This window comes from Rattus norvegicus, chromosome 14, assembly GCF_021556685.1.
Source record: "Rattus norvegicus strain SHRSP/BbbUtx chromosome 14, alternate assembly SHRSP_T2T, whole genome shotgun sequence".
Lineage (NCBI taxonomy): Eukaryota > Metazoa > Chordata > Mammalia > Rodentia > Muridae > Rattus > Rattus norvegicus.
The window spans coordinates 70,012,296-70,027,595 of record NC_141547.1 but is presented as its reverse complement, the minus strand read 5'-3'; the positions used below and the strand labels follow the sequence as shown (position 1 = coordinate 70,027,595).

The 15,300-nt window shown below is 45.2% G+C and overlaps 1 protein-coding gene across 1 annotated transcript in view; it reads right to left on the bottom strand.

Moving 5' to 3' along the window:
- The window catches only part of Fam184b (family with sequence similarity 184, member B), a 115,908-nt gene that overhangs the window by 7,854 nt on the left and 92,754 nt on the right, over positions 1 to 15,300 (bottom strand). The window contains exons 9-12 of the mRNA NM_001305171.1: positions 13,553 to 13,694; positions 11,559 to 11,722; positions 10,337 to 10,491; positions 7,626 to 7,769 (exon numbers count right to left, since the gene is read on the bottom strand). Coding sequence (NP_001292100.1) covers positions 7,626 to 7,769; positions 10,337 to 10,491; positions 11,559 to 11,722; positions 13,553 to 13,694 — 605 coding nt within the window. The remainder of the gene's footprint in view (positions 1 to 7,625; positions 7,770 to 10,336; positions 10,492 to 11,558; positions 11,723 to 13,552; positions 13,695 to 15,300) is intronic.

Sequence of the window (15,300 nt, the reverse complement as noted above, 5' to 3'; positions counted from 1 at the left end):
ATGTCTCCATCAAATCCCCTGCAGGCTCAGGGAGCCCTGCAGAAGAGAAGGCTGAAAGATTACAAGAGCTAGAGGGGATGGAGGACACAGGAAAACAAGGTCCTCTATACCAACAGCACTGGTGCACATATGACCTCACAGAGACCGAGTCAGCATGCACAGGGCCTGCCCCGCTCTGCACCAGATTGTGTCCTAAAGCCGAGAGGAGACGTGGGCACATGCTCCAGTTCCTAACCCAGAAGCTATCTCCAATTGGTAACCACTTGCAAATGAAAATTTAGTTTTTTTCCAAGGGAGTCTCACTGTGGGGAAAAAAAAGACTCACAAGAGTAGGCTGCATGGCCAGCGATAGACAGCAACAGAACATGCACTCAACAGAACATGAATTGTCTCATACTGTTGTGTTAAAACTTTCCCTTTCCCACCTTCTCTCTCCCTCCTCCCCCTCCACAGGTCCTCTGCATATATATTCTGGCTTCCATTTTGGTGTTTTTATAGCATTCAAGTGGGTCTCTGTGTCTATCCATTCCTTGTGCTGTTCCTTGGTTTCTTTTCCTTCTGTTGGTTTCTGCAAATTTGTAGTGTTAGATTTTGTTTCTTCTTATCGCACTATATTATAATTTGCCATTATTCCTTAGAAGCTGATTTGTTTTCCAATGAGAGATAGAAAGGAGATGGATCTGGACAGGAGAGGATGTCGGGAGAAGCTGGGAGGAGCCAAGGGAGAGGAAACCATTACCATGCATATTATGCAAGAAAAATATTTTAATTAAAGGGGGAATACTGTGATATTCCCTCCTCAGGAATCATTGCAGAAGAGGGGCAGGAAGATTGAAGGTACCAGAGGTGGTGGCTGACTGGAAGGAAAAACTGTTTATCATCCAGCAGGACAATTGCATGTGTAAACTCACAGTGGTGGTGGCAGAACTCGAGACCTGTTCCGGCTCAAGGTGCACAAAATCCCAGCATGCAGAGGGAGGTGGACACCATGTCCCACCCCTAGCTGAGGGGCTATTGGCCAGTGATAATTGCTGGAATAGGAGGCCAGTTTTCTTAAGAACATAGATCCTACCCGCAGATCCCGGCCCGCAGCAGCTCTCTGCTCCCAAACCCCATGGGAGAGAGACCTCAACGCATGGTCAGGTGGGCACTCCCGAGGCTGCAGAGCAGAGGAGACCACCGACACTGCCCACCCCTGCCCACATCCCTGGCCCAAGAGGAAACTGTATAAGGCCTCTGGGTTCCCGTAGGGGAGGGCCCAGGAGCGGCAGGACCCCTGCGCCTGAGACACCGCCGGAACCTGAAGGAAACAGACCGGATAAACAGTTCTCTGCACCCAAATCCCGTGGGAGGGAGAGCTAAACCTTCAGAGAGGCAGACACGCCTGGGAAACCAGAAGAGACTGCACTCTGCACACACATCTCGGACGCCAGAGGAAAACACCAAACGCCATCTGGAACCCCAGTGCACGGAAGCTCCCGGAAAGGGCAGTGCAGATCTTCCTGGTTGCTGCCGCCGCAGAGAGCTCTTGGTCAGCACCCCGAGAGCGAACTTGAGCCTCGGGACCACAGGTAAGACCAACTTTTCTGCTGCAAGTGACCTGCCTGGTGAACTCAAGACACAGGCCCACAGGAACAGCTGAAGACCTGTAGAGAGGAAAAACTACACGCCCGAAAGCAGAACACTCTGTCCCCATAACTGGCTGAAAGAAAACAGGAAAACAGGTCTACAGCACTCCTGACACACAGACTTATAGGACAGTGTAGCCACTGTCAGAAATAGCAGAACAAAGTAACACTAGAGATAATCTGATGGCGAGAGGCAAGCGCAGGAACCAAAGCAACAGAAACCAAGACTACATGGCATCATCAGAGCCCAATTCTCCCACCAAAATAAACATGGAATATCCAAACACACCAGAAAAGCAAGATCTAGTTTCAAAATCATATTTGATCATGATGCTGGAGGACTTCAAGAAAGACGTGAAGAACTCCCTTAGAGAAACACAGGAAAACATTAATAAACAAGTAGAAGCCTACAGAGAGGAATCGCAAAAATCCCTGAAAGAATTCCAGGAAAACACAATCAAACAGTTGAAGGAATTAAAAATGGAAATAGAAGCAATCAAGAAAGAACACATGGAAACAACCCTGGATATAGAAAACCAAAAGAAGAGACAAGGAGCTGTAGATACAAGCTTCACCAACAGAATACAAGAGATGGAGGAGAGAATCTCGGGAGCAGAAGATTCCATAGAAATCATTGACTCAACTGTCAAAGATAATGTAAAGCAGAAAAAGCTACTGGTCCAAAACATACAGGAAATCCAGGACTCAATGAGAAGATCAAACCTAAGGATAATAGGTATAGAAGAGAGTGAAGACTCCCAGCTCAAAGGACCAGTAAATATCTTCAACAAAATCATAGAAGAAAACTTCCCTAACCTAAAAAAAGAGATACCCATAGGCATACAAGAAGCCTACAGAACTCCAAATAGATTGGACCAGAAAAGAAACACCTCCCATCACATAATTGTCAAAACACCAAACCCACAAAATAAAGAAAGAATATTAAAAGCAGTAAGGGAAAAAGGTCAAGTAACATATAAAGGCAGACCTATCAGAATCACACCAGACTTTTCGCCAGAAACTATGAAGGCCAGAAGATCCTGGACAGATGTCATACAGACCCTAAGAGAACACAAATGCCAGCCCAGGTTACTGTATCCTGCAAAACTCTCAATTAACATAGATGGAGAAACCAAGATATTCCATGACAAAACCAAATTTACACAATATCTTTCTACAAATCCAGCACTACAAAGGATAATAAAGGGTAAAGCCCAACATAAGGAGGCAAGCTACACCCTAGAAGAAGCAAGAAACTAATCGTCTTGGCAACAAAACAAAGAGAAGAAAAGCACACAAACATAACCTCACATCCAAATATGAATAAGGAAGGACACTTCATATTCATCAAAGGAAAAATCCACCAAGATGAACTCTCAATCCTAAATATCTATGCCCCAAATACAAGGGCACCTACATACGTAAAAGAAACCTTACTAAAGCTCAAAACACACATTGCATCTCACACAATAATAGTGGGAGATTTCAACACCCCACTCTCATCAGTGGACAGATCATGGAAACAGAAATTAAACAGAGATGTAGACAGACTAAGAGAAGTCATGAGCCAAATGGACTTAACGGATATTTATAGAACATTCTATCCTAAAGCAAAAGGATATACCTTCTTCTCAGCTCCTCATGGTACTTTCTCCAAAATTGACCATATAGTTGGTCAAAAAACAGGCCTCAACAGGTACAGAAAGATAGAAATAATCCCATGCGTGCTATCAGACCACCACGGCCTAAAACTGGTCTTCAATAACAATAAGGGAAGAATGCCCACATATACGTGGAAATTGAACAATGCTCTACTCAATGAAACCTAGTCAAGGAAGAAATAAAGAAAGAAATTAAAAAACTTTTTAGAATTTAATGAAAATGAAGGTACAACATACCCAAACTTATGGGACACAATGAAAGTTGTGCTAAGAGGAAAACTCATAGCGCTGAGTGCCTGCAGAAAGAAACAGGAAAGAGCATATGTCAGCAGCTTGACAGCACACCTAAAAGCTCTAGAGCAAAAAGAAGCAAATACACCCAGGAGGAGTAGAAGGCAGGAAATAATCAAACTCAGAGCTGAAATCAACCAAGTAGAAACAAAAAGGACCATAGAAAGAATCAACAGAACCAAAAGTTGGTTCTTTGAGAAAATCAACAAGATAGATAAACCCTTAGCCAGACTAACGAGAGGACACAGAGAGTGCGTCCAAATTAACAAAATCAGAAATGAAAAGGGAGACATAACTACAGATTCAGAGGAAATTCAAAAAATCATCAGATCTTACTATAAAAGCCTATATTCAACAAAACTTGAAAATCTACAGGAAATGGACAATTTCCTAGACAAATACCAGGTACCAAAGTTAAATCAGGAACAGATAAACCAGTTAAACAACCCCATAACTCCTAAGGAAATAGAAGCAGTCATTAAAGGTCTCCCAACCAAAAAGAGCCCAGGTCCAGACGGGTTTAGTGCAGAATTCTATCAAACCTTCATAGAAGACCTCATACCAATATTATCCAAACTATTCCACAAAATTGAAACAGATGGATCACTCCCGAATTCCTTCTATGAAGCCACAATTACTCTTATACCTAAACCACACAAAGACCCAACAAAGAAAGAGAACTTCAGACCAATTTCCCTTATGAATATCGACGCAAAAATACTCAATAAAATTCTGGCAAACCGAATCCAAGAGCACATCAAAACAATCATCCACCATGATCAAGTAGGCTTCATCCCAGGCATACAGGAATGGTTCAATATATGGAAAACCATCAACGTGATCCATTATATAAACAAACTGAAAGAACAAAACCACATGATCATTTCATTAGATGCTGAGAAAGCATTTGACAAAATTCAACACCCCTTCATGATAAAAGTCCTGGAAAGAATAGGAATTCAAGGCCCATACCTAAACATAGTAAAAGCCATATACAGCAAACCAGTTGCTAACATTAAACTAAATGGAGAGAAACTTGAAGCAATCCCACTAAAATCAGGGACTAGACAAGGCTGCCCACTCTCTCCCTACTTATTCAATATAGTTCTTGAAGTTCTAGCCAGAGCAATCAGACAACAAAAGGTGGTCAAGGGGATACAGATCGGAAAAGAAGAAGTCAAAATATCACTATTTGCAGATGATATGATAGTTTATTTAAGTGATCCTAAAAGTTCCACCAGAGAACTACTAAAGCTGATAAACAACTTCAGCAAAGTGGCTGGGTATAAAATTAACTCAAATAAATCAGTTGCCTTCCTCTATACAAAAGAGAAACAAGCCGAGAAAGAAATTAGGGAAACGACACCCTTCATAATAGACCCAAATAATATAAAGTACCTCGGTGTGACTTTAACCAAGCAAGTAAAAGATCTGTACAATAAGAACTTCAAGACACTGAAGAAAGAAATTGAAGAAGACCTCAGAAGATGGAAAGATCTCCCATGCTCATGGATTGGCAGGATTAATATAGTAAAAATAGCCATTTTACCAAAAGCGATCTACAGATTCAATGCAATCCCCATCAAAATACCAATCCAATTCTTCAGAGAGTTAGACAGAACAATTTGCAAATTCATCTGGAATAACAAAAAACCCAGGATAGCTAAAGCTATCCTCAACAATAAAAGGACTTCAGGGGGATTCACTATCCCTGTACTCAGCAGTATTACAGAGCAATAGTGATAAAAACTGCATGGTATTGGTACAGAGACAGACAGATAGACCAATGGAATAGAATTGAAGACCCAGAAATGAACCCACACACCTATGGTCACTTGATTTTTGACAAAGGAGCCAAAACCATCCAATGGAAAAAAGATAGCATTTTCAGCAAATGGTGCTGGTTCAACTGGAGGTCAACATGTAGAAGAATGCAGATCGATCCATGCTTATCACCCTGTACAAAGCTTAAGTCCAAGTGGATCAAGGACCTCCACATCAAACCAGACACACTCAAACTAATAGAAGAAAAACTAGGGAAGCATCTGGAACACATGGGCACGGGAAAAAATTTCCTGAACAAAACACCAATGGCTTATGCTCTAAGATCAAGAATCGACAAATGGGATCTCATAAAACTGCAAAGCTTCTGTAAGGCAAAGGACACTGTGGTTAGGACAAATCGGCAACCAACAGATTGGGAAAAGATCTTTACCAATCCTACAACGGATAGTGGCCTTATATCCAAAATATACAAAGAACTCAAGAAGTTAGACCGCAGGGAGACAAATAACCCTATTAAAAAATGGGGTTCAGAGCTAAACAAAGAATTCACAGCTGAGGAATGCCGAATGGCTGAGAAACACCTAAAGAAATGCTCAACATCTTTAGTCATAAGGGAAATGCAAATCAAAACAACCCTGAGATTTCACCTCACACCAGTGAGAATGGCTAAGATCAAAGACTCAGGTGACAGCAGATGCTGGCGAGGATGTGGAGAAAGAGGAACACTCCTCCATTGTTGGTGGGATTGCAAACTGGTACAACCATTCTGGAAATCAGTCTGGAGGTTCCTCAGAAAATTGGACATTGAACTGCCTGAGGATCCAGCTATACCTCTCTTGGGCATATACCCAAAAGATGCCCCAACATATAAAAAAGACACGTGCTCCACTATGTTCATCGCAGCCTTATTTATAATAGCCAGAAACTGGAAAGAACCCAGATGCCCTTCAACAGAGGAATGGATACAGAAAATGTGGTACATCTACACAATGGAATATTACTCAGCTATCAAAAACAACGGCTTTATGAAATTCGTAGGCAAATGGTTGGAACTGGAAAATATCATCCTGAGTGAGCTAACCCAATCACAGAAAGACATACATGGTATGCACTCACTGATAAGTGGCTATTAGCCCAAATGCTTGAATTACCCTAGATGCCTAGAACAAATGAAACTCAAGACGGATGATCAAAATGTGAATGCTTCACTCCTTCTCTAAAAGGGGAACAAGAATACCCTTGGCAGGGAAGAGAGAGGCAAAGATTAAAACAGAGACTGAAGGAACACCCATTCAGAGCCTGCTCCACATGTGGCCCATACATATACAGCCACCCAATTAGACAAGATGGATGAAGCAAAGAAGTGCAGACCGACAGGAGCCGGATGTAGATCGCTCCTGAGAGACACAGCCAGAATACAGCAAATATAGAGGCGAATGCCAGCAGCAGACCACTGAACTGAGAATAGGACCCCCGTTGAAGGAATCAGAGAAAGAACTGGAAGAGCTTGAAGGGGCTCGAGACCCCATATGTACAACAATGCCAAGCAACCAGAGCTTCCAGGGACTAAGCCACTACCTAAAGACTATACATGGACTGACCCTGGACTCTGACGTCATAGGTAGCAATGAATATCCTAGTAAGAGCACCAGTGGAAGGGGAAGCCCTGGGTCCTGCTAAGACTGAACCCCCAGTGAACTAGACTGTTGGGGGTAGGGCGGCAATGGGGGGAGGGTTGGGAGGGGAACACCTATAAGGAAGGGGAGGGGGGAGGGGGATGTTTGCCCGGAAACCAAAGAATTATTATTAAGTATTAAATAAATTAAAAAAAAAAGAACATAGATCCTGTTCTTACGAGTGTAGTTACCCACACCCCTCCAGTGGATGGCCACATATTCAAGAATATATGGGCAGTGCACCTTAGACTCACTGTGTTTTTTTAAATGAAACAAGGACACAAAGTTGGGTGGGAAGGGAAGGGGGGTGGATATGGGAGGAGATGAGGGAGGGGCGTGAATATGATCAACACATTTATGGCATTTTCAAGTAACTAGAGAGGGAGGAAGAAGGAGGGAGGGAGGGAAATAAAATGAGTAATAGCCACCCCTCTTCATTTGTCTGGAAATGAAGAACTACTCAGAGGACTTCTAAGATTTAAAACCATTAAAGTCTAGGGATACTAGGTCACTTCCCAAAAGGACACACTGCTAATCCCTCCCACCCAGGCCCAAGGCCAACCCAGGCCGGAGGCCTTGCTCACTCTGCTTCCAGAGCGGCCATTCGGGCCTGCAGTCGGGCCTGGGCACCGCTGAAGTCTGCCACCATGGCCTGCATCTCCTTCCGATGCTCCTGGCGGAGGGCCTCCACCTCCATGGCTCTTTGGGCTTTCTGGTCCTCCAGCAACCTGTGATGGATAGAAACACATTCAGGATTACCCGGGCTCTGAGCCTGGGCCCTGCGACTTTGGGGCTTATTTCTCTATTTGGTGGCCCTGTATTGAATGACACCAAGGTCCTTATGAGAAGGAAACCTGGGTCTCCAGGTGAGAAACTCAGGCTAAGCCTCACCTTGGGGACCTCCTTAGGCTCTTCCCACCCCAGCATCCGTAAAGGAGAACTCCGAAACACTCTTCTCCCACAAGGTAGGTGGGGAGACCAGAGGTAGCATTCTCTCAGTTAGGCCTAGAACCCTGAAATCCAGGAGAACCCTCTCCAGGGTTTTCAGAAAGGCAGGAGACATAGCCAAAAGAGGAGTAGTTAGGGCCACACTGCTGAAGTCCTTGGCTTTCACTATTACATTAAGTGTGTGACCTTGGGCTCAGTGTCCTCTTCTGTTGGATGGAAGTGTTGGGGTACTAGCCTCATAGGGTTATTGCAAGGAGAAATTGAACTAATATGTACATCAAACAGTCCAAGGCACGAACGCCGTTTTTCAGTCATTAGCTATCATTGTTTTTAACCTAGAGGAGGATCCTAATGGGTCCACGGCTGAGCCTACGGGAGCCATTTTCCGGAAGTACATGTTCACTTTTATGTGATTGCTTACCCCCTCCCCGGGTGAGGGGTCATTGCGTTCCTCACTTGAAGGAGGACTTGCCTACGATCACATGAACCGTCTCTTGCTCTGTGGTGCTCCACCGCAGCCAGATAGGCTCCTGGCTGCTCTTATATGAACTCAAGTCTCCAGTTCACCTGGGAGAGAGGCCTCACGATCTCAGTTTGTTGGAGGTAAAGTTATTTCACAGCAGTTTGAGTACACGGGGTGGGGAGGGTGCTGTGAATATCCCCTCTTGCTGTAGTCAGCGCTCCTTATCACCAAGGATATTATGACTACCTCAGAGAAGATTTGTTAAACATGGCTCTCTCTTGTGTAGGAATCTCTGACTGGGAAACCAGTATCCAGGGCTATTCCCACTAAAGGACATCCTCTCCTGGCTGTTTTTGTATTGTTTGAGACAATTATCTGGAGGTCAGCGTCCGTTCTAGGTGCTGACATTAGAGGCCTGTGCCACTGTGGTCGGCTTCTTTTGGCTGAACTGACTTAGATGCTCTTCCTGGAGGAGGCGGGTTCCTTTATCATCTGTGTGAACGTTCTCTCACCTTGACTGTTACAGCAGCAAGGGTAAGGCGGAATCTTAGAGTGGAGCTACAGTTTCACCTGCCAACTCCAGCATCTTCTCCTGGGGAATTTCAGAAAGGCAGATTCTAACTAATTCTAATTCTGAGGCTCCATTTTGGGTCCATCAAATCTGACTTGTAGGGGATGGATTTAGTAAAGTGTTAAGTGAGACTTGTAGGGGAGTGTGTGTGTGTGTGTGTGTGTGTGTGTGTGTGTGTGTGTGTGTGTGTGTGGTCAAATGCAGGTTTTTTTCCCATGATAGAAAAGTACTCTACCACTAGCTACATTCCCAGCCTCCATGTTTAAGCTCAATTTTATGAATTTTAACAACTGACTTTTGTCAGTGCCATGTGCCTAATCTTGTTCAAAATACTTGGCTGAAGTCTTTTGGGGGTGGGGATGGGGCAGAGTAGGGTCGGAAAGGTGTGTACTTTATTGGACTCAAGATTCCTCCATTTCAGCCTTCTAAGTGCTACCGTTAGAGTAATGCCTCTACACGTGACGTCTCTTTTCTTTTAATTTTCTCCACCATTTGCATGCTGGGCTTTGCCATGTCTGATGGTCTGGAAAACTGAGGCTTGGGGAGATTAAGAAACTTGGTTGGGGTCATGCAAAAGAGAAAAAGTTACAATTGTTGACCAAAGTGCAAACCCCAGCCTTGCTCACACCTGCAGGCTGTATGAACCCCTGAAGCCATCTCCCCTCGTGTAAGTAAAGGGCTTTAAAGTTAAACAACCAAATAGAACCACAGCTGAAAGTAGTGTACAGCTGGCCCAGCAGGGCTCACAACACCCAAGTGAAAATAATCAGCGGAAAGAAGAGCCTGTGCTTATTAAGATGACAAAAAGAAAAAAAAAAGTGACTGACTTAACTCTGGGAGTGAAACACTCAAAACCAGATGAAGTACACAAATTCCTTGACAGAAACAAACTGGTAAATCTTATTCCAGAAAAAAGCAGATACCCTAAGAAGTCCTACTTAAGACATTGAATTCGTATTGAAAACCTTCCAACAAAGGAGGAAACTCACACCAGGTGCTTCCCTCCATGCTTGGGATGGGAATGCCTCTCGCATGCATAACTATATTATCCTATAACAGCCCAGAGTCCTGAAGCAGTTGTGGTATTGTCCCTTTGTCAGGATGCAACCATCGATAGTTACAGCACAGCACTGTGAACTATTCCATCTCATCACCTCGTCTGGGTCTGACTCTAGGCCTTAGGAGTGGGGAGAGAAGAGTCTGATTTAGATCTCAGAGGCTCCAAGCAATGACAGAGGAAAGGAGAGGCAGGAGAGAGGAGAGAGGGAGGTGAGGAAGGGAGACAACCAGTGGAAGCTGAGCTGCTGACTCACCGGTGCTGCTCACGAAGCTGCAGCGCCTCCTGCAGGTGCTGGTCCACCTCTGCACGCAGGCGGAGTACAGTGTCTTGGAGCTGAGCGTTCTCCTCCAGGAGGCCTTTCTCTGCAGCACAGGGCAGGGACCCAGGAAGCCCTGTAATACCCACATCCTGAGGGAGGGCAGCAGGTAGAGACTTTAACATTTTATTTAGTCAATTATTAGTTTATTTCTTTATTTCAGTAGGTGCCAAGGCCAACTCAACATCAGGGACTTGGAGGTGCTGCTAACCAAGCTTCTGATGAAGGGCTACCATGCCATCTCTTCTAGAGGTGTTCCACTGAGGGTAATGACCCTCAGAGAGTTTTATAAGATTCTCTGAGGGTAATAAGACATCTGATAATCCACACACCCCACCACCTGCTTAAGCTGCCATGTGTTTAACTATGTCACTGTTCGCCATGGTAGCTAATAGTGGGGATCAATAGTGTCAGCTGTGCTGTATTAACAGCTGTGCCCCAGGAGGTCTGAGGGTAGAAGAGCTGGGAGAGCAGAGGCCCCAGTGTGGAGCTGTGCTGGACACCAAGCAGGGGGAGTATCACAAGAAGGTAGAGGCCGGATGCAGGTGCCAGGAGACTAAGAGAGAACAGGGTTGTAGATGCAGTTGGAAGCCAGTGGTCAAGGAGGCTCTGCAGTGATGCATAGCTGGCATCTAGAGCTTACTCCAGCGAGAGCACAAAGACATGCTGTGTGTTACCCTAATGCCTGAAGCTTGAGACCCAGATTGTAATAAGGTGATACCAACTAGGGTAGGAATTAGGGATGCACAGGAGGGGGCTGATGGCCAAAGCCTGAGCGGAAAAATGAAGGAGAGTTTCCCGGACTACTGAGAGTAAGATCAGTTTAGACTGAAGGCTAAACAGGGAGTTTGTCTGCGGAGTGCTCAGAGATAATTTTCCCCACAGACTGGAAGAGTGACCTGGACTAGCTACCTGGAGGCTAAGGGGTACAAACAAGTATCTGAACTATAGGTAACTTAGAACACTTCGGATTTGTTTTCTGCTTTTCAAAGATGGGAGCCTGCAGATCACCAAATGCCTCTAGGGTGAGGAATGGGAGCAGAGTCTTGCTATTTCCAGCTGGAGAGAGATCTAGGTCCCAGATCCATCTATACAGTCCTGTTCTCTGTGGTCCTAGTGTTGCCTTAGAGTGTTGTGTGGACATGGGCAAGGCACTGACCTCTGTAATAAAGGTGTGGTCTCTGCTGTCCCCTGAACACCGATTGATGGCCTGTGGCTTCCCCAAGGGGCCCATGGCCCTGAGCTCATTCTGTAGCTCCTCCAGGGCCTTCTGATGCTCACAGCAGGCAACTCGCTGCCCTGTCAGCTCCTGCCTCAGGGACTCTGGAAGGAAGAAGTGAGAGATCATTCCTAAACTCATTCCAGGGTCACAGAAGCAACAGGAGGATGTAAGGGCCATTCGATACATCCTGAAACCAGGCTAGATGTAAGTATGATCCTTTCCCCTTGCCATTCCTCCCGCTTCTACCTTCCCAGATCCATTTTATTACAAGCAACAGCAGAGGTAAGCAAGGCGGAGCCACACGGCTATTAAATGGTGGACTGGGGATTCAAAGTTGTGAGCATTTCTTCTTTGATTTGAACCACCTGTGTGGCTACTGCTGGCTACTTAGGAGGAATAGCAGGTTCGACCAGAGGCAACACAAAGGACACACAAGGAACTGTCCAATGGGTGGAGGACCTCTTCTAAAGTCTTGGTCTCAAGCCAGGAATCTTGACATTTATGTCAACTTTTTGTTGTGGTAGATATTTAAAAAAAAAGTGGAACCTTTTATCCCATGCTAGTGCCAGCACTCGTAGAGTCACATGACACTGACAGGTATCTTTATCTCAGTGATTCCATGCTGCCCCCAAGTACAATCAGACCCAGGCAGTCCTCGAGCTGTTCCAGCGTGGCACCTTGCCACGATGGTCTCTAGAGTTCCATCACCAGAGGACCATGTGGAACTAACCATAATTTACCTCTGGTTAGTATCTCACCTGGTAGCTCTCTACTAGCTGTGAACTCTCTGGTTCCAGCTACCTGGTAAAATCAAGACTCAACAAACTGTAACCCAACAATCAGATTTATATGTTAAATTCTCAATCCACAATACACCCACACAATAAACTCACAACCAATTGATAAAAATATAAACCAGCTACTTAGATAAGACAAATTGACCAATAGAAATCCATCCCTTAAGAAATATTCATAACAACCTGTATCTATGTAGACACGCATGGTGAGGATCATTTATGCCTGCCTCCATGCTGTCTCTCCCCTCCTCTCTGCTCCTACATCTCCTTCTAAAAGCCTGTTCCCGCCTCCCTTCTTTCTCATCCAATGACAGGCCTTGTTTTATCTTGTGTCTGCCTTCACCTGCATAAATACATCACCCTACAGCTTTTAGGTTTTTAAAACATTCGTAAGTTCTCTTAGCCATGGGTCTAGGATCTTGGCTGGATCACGATGGGGAGAGGGAGCAGTAGAAGATTTTTTATCCAGCAGGATTTGGCCAAAAGCAAGAATGAGTCAGGAGAAGTTTACTCACAGAAGTCATTATAGCCCAATGAGGTGAGCACTATCATTGCCCTCATTGGACAAATGGTAGACCTCCCAGGCCACATGGCTAGTGAGTGTTAGAGTTAAGTGTGAAACTTAGTTTAATTCCAGAGATCTTAACTGCCTCCGCTAACTTCTGGGACACCAAGAGAGTAGATTTGATGCTGAAATGGAAACATATATTTCATGCTAGGGACAGTAGGCAGAAGAAAGTCAGGTAGAGCTCAGGGGCCTGAGTCCCCCAGTTTGCAGATATCACTGGAATGGAAAGTCCACAGAATTGAGGCATTCCAATGAAACTCTAGCCAAGGCTTGTATCTGTGTTCTATTGAATGGTAGCCATAGTGTCCATGGTCACTGGACTCACGTTTGCTACACATGTTATATTTCACATTCCACTCAGTCCACATAAGGACCCTGTGAAGCAGACAATTACAGATCCATTTTGATAGAACAGGAAAATGCAGTCCAGATGGCCCCTCCCCCCACTGTCACAGAGAGTTGGAAACGGAGCTGGGATTGTTGCTGTGGTCTATGGGCCCTGCTTGCCACTGCTTGCCATGTGTAAAACACACAGGACCCTCCCAGGTGGACAGCGAGATACTTACCAAGCAGCCCAGGCTGCCCGGCTTGCATCTGCTCACACGCCTCTTGCAGCTCTTCTCTGGCCTTCTCCTCCAGGGCCCTGAGCTCTAGCAGGTGTGCCTGGAGGCTGTCAGGGGCTTCCTTGGTCAAACACTCCTCTGCAGCCTGTGAGCGGAAGCAGAAGGCACTGAGGCATGAAACTGCAGGCTGGTTTATGGTGGCTTGTAGTTAGCAGATAGAGTTATGGCTTTCTTCATGGCATGCTTGTTCATTATACCCCTCCAGGATTGGCAGCGCAGGCTGGCCTAGAATTCACTCTGTAGCTGAGGATGACCCTGAATCATTCATCTTCCCGTCTCCATCTTTTAAATGGATTCTAGGCACCATCATGCACCATCACACGCCCTGGTTATGTAGTGCTGGGGATTGAACCCAGGGCTACATCTCCAGCCCTGTGTATATTGTTCTGTTTTCCCCTCTCCACTGCTCCATTCACCCTTACCACCTCATCTCCCCACCCTGTCTTGCTGGTTTCCTCCATTTCAATACTTCCCTTTTCTGATCTCACGTCACCTGCACTCCATTTCCCTGCTTCATCTCCACTTGCTCCTCCTTGGAAGGCTTCTTCCCTTCTTCCTGCTTTGTGCCCTACCTTGTGTATCTGACAGGGAACAGAGCAATGGATAGGACACCTTCATGCTGTCTGTTATAAAGGCACTTATATTTCATCTTGCGGAATCTACACACACGTTACTAACTGCTTAGCACATACACACTGTTAAAAGTTTGTTCAGATGTGTGGCTCGTCAGCTGACCAGAGGGGCCAGGCTGAGTCATGGAATGATTATTTCTTGCCTTCTTCTCCCATGGGATCTGCTGGCTGAGGGTGAGACGTAAGCCTGTGACCTTCCTGGATTACGGCTTTCTGAATAAAGAGAGACTTCCCAAATTCAGTTCTGTCTGGTTACTGGCTCAACAGCTGGGCTCTCTGACATGTCACTGAGCTAACAAGGAATCACAGTTGCTGCTGGGCTCCAGCCTGGGGTTTGGTTTCAGGAGGAGGAACTCCAGGATGTCAAGTATTTTAACTTGGGGATTTCCCCTCCCTCCTCAGCTCCTGGCACTCTCTGCAGCCTAACAGATTGAACTGCTATACTTTTTGGGTTGGTTTCCTTGTTTTGGCCTCTTTTGTAGCCTGCTCTGTTTTTATGCCCGATTTCATGCCTCTGATTTCAAAGTGTCTCTCTGTCCTGTTCTATCTGGTTTACCTCAGAGTTGTGACTGAGAAGCGGCAGCACTGCCTCTACTTCTGGCAACGGTACCCGGGGGCATTTTCTGGCAAAAATACTCTGCCTGTGTTTAGTCATCTGTGGTCAAAAGGTTGCTGTTTTCCCCCCAAGTTCAGAATGGAGTAAATGCCTTTTGCAGCCCAAATTGCAATTGTGAGGTTAAATCATGCATTTTATCTTCTGTCTTTGTACTGTTCTTGCAAGATAATTCCATGTCCAAGGCTACCAGAAGTTGTTATCTTGGACAGACAGCTCTTGATGGAATGTGACATTCTGTCACTGACAAATACTTAGAGGAAACCTTTCTAACAGATCCATGTAGCAATGATAACCTCTTAGGACTTGCAACAAAAAAGAACTTTACGATGCAACAGTGTGGACAGGTGACATTAATTTATTACATTATGTCCAAAATATAATTAGAGTTAAACTTTCTTTAGAGTTAAACTTTCTTTTAATAAATTGGTAAGTGAAAGCCTAGC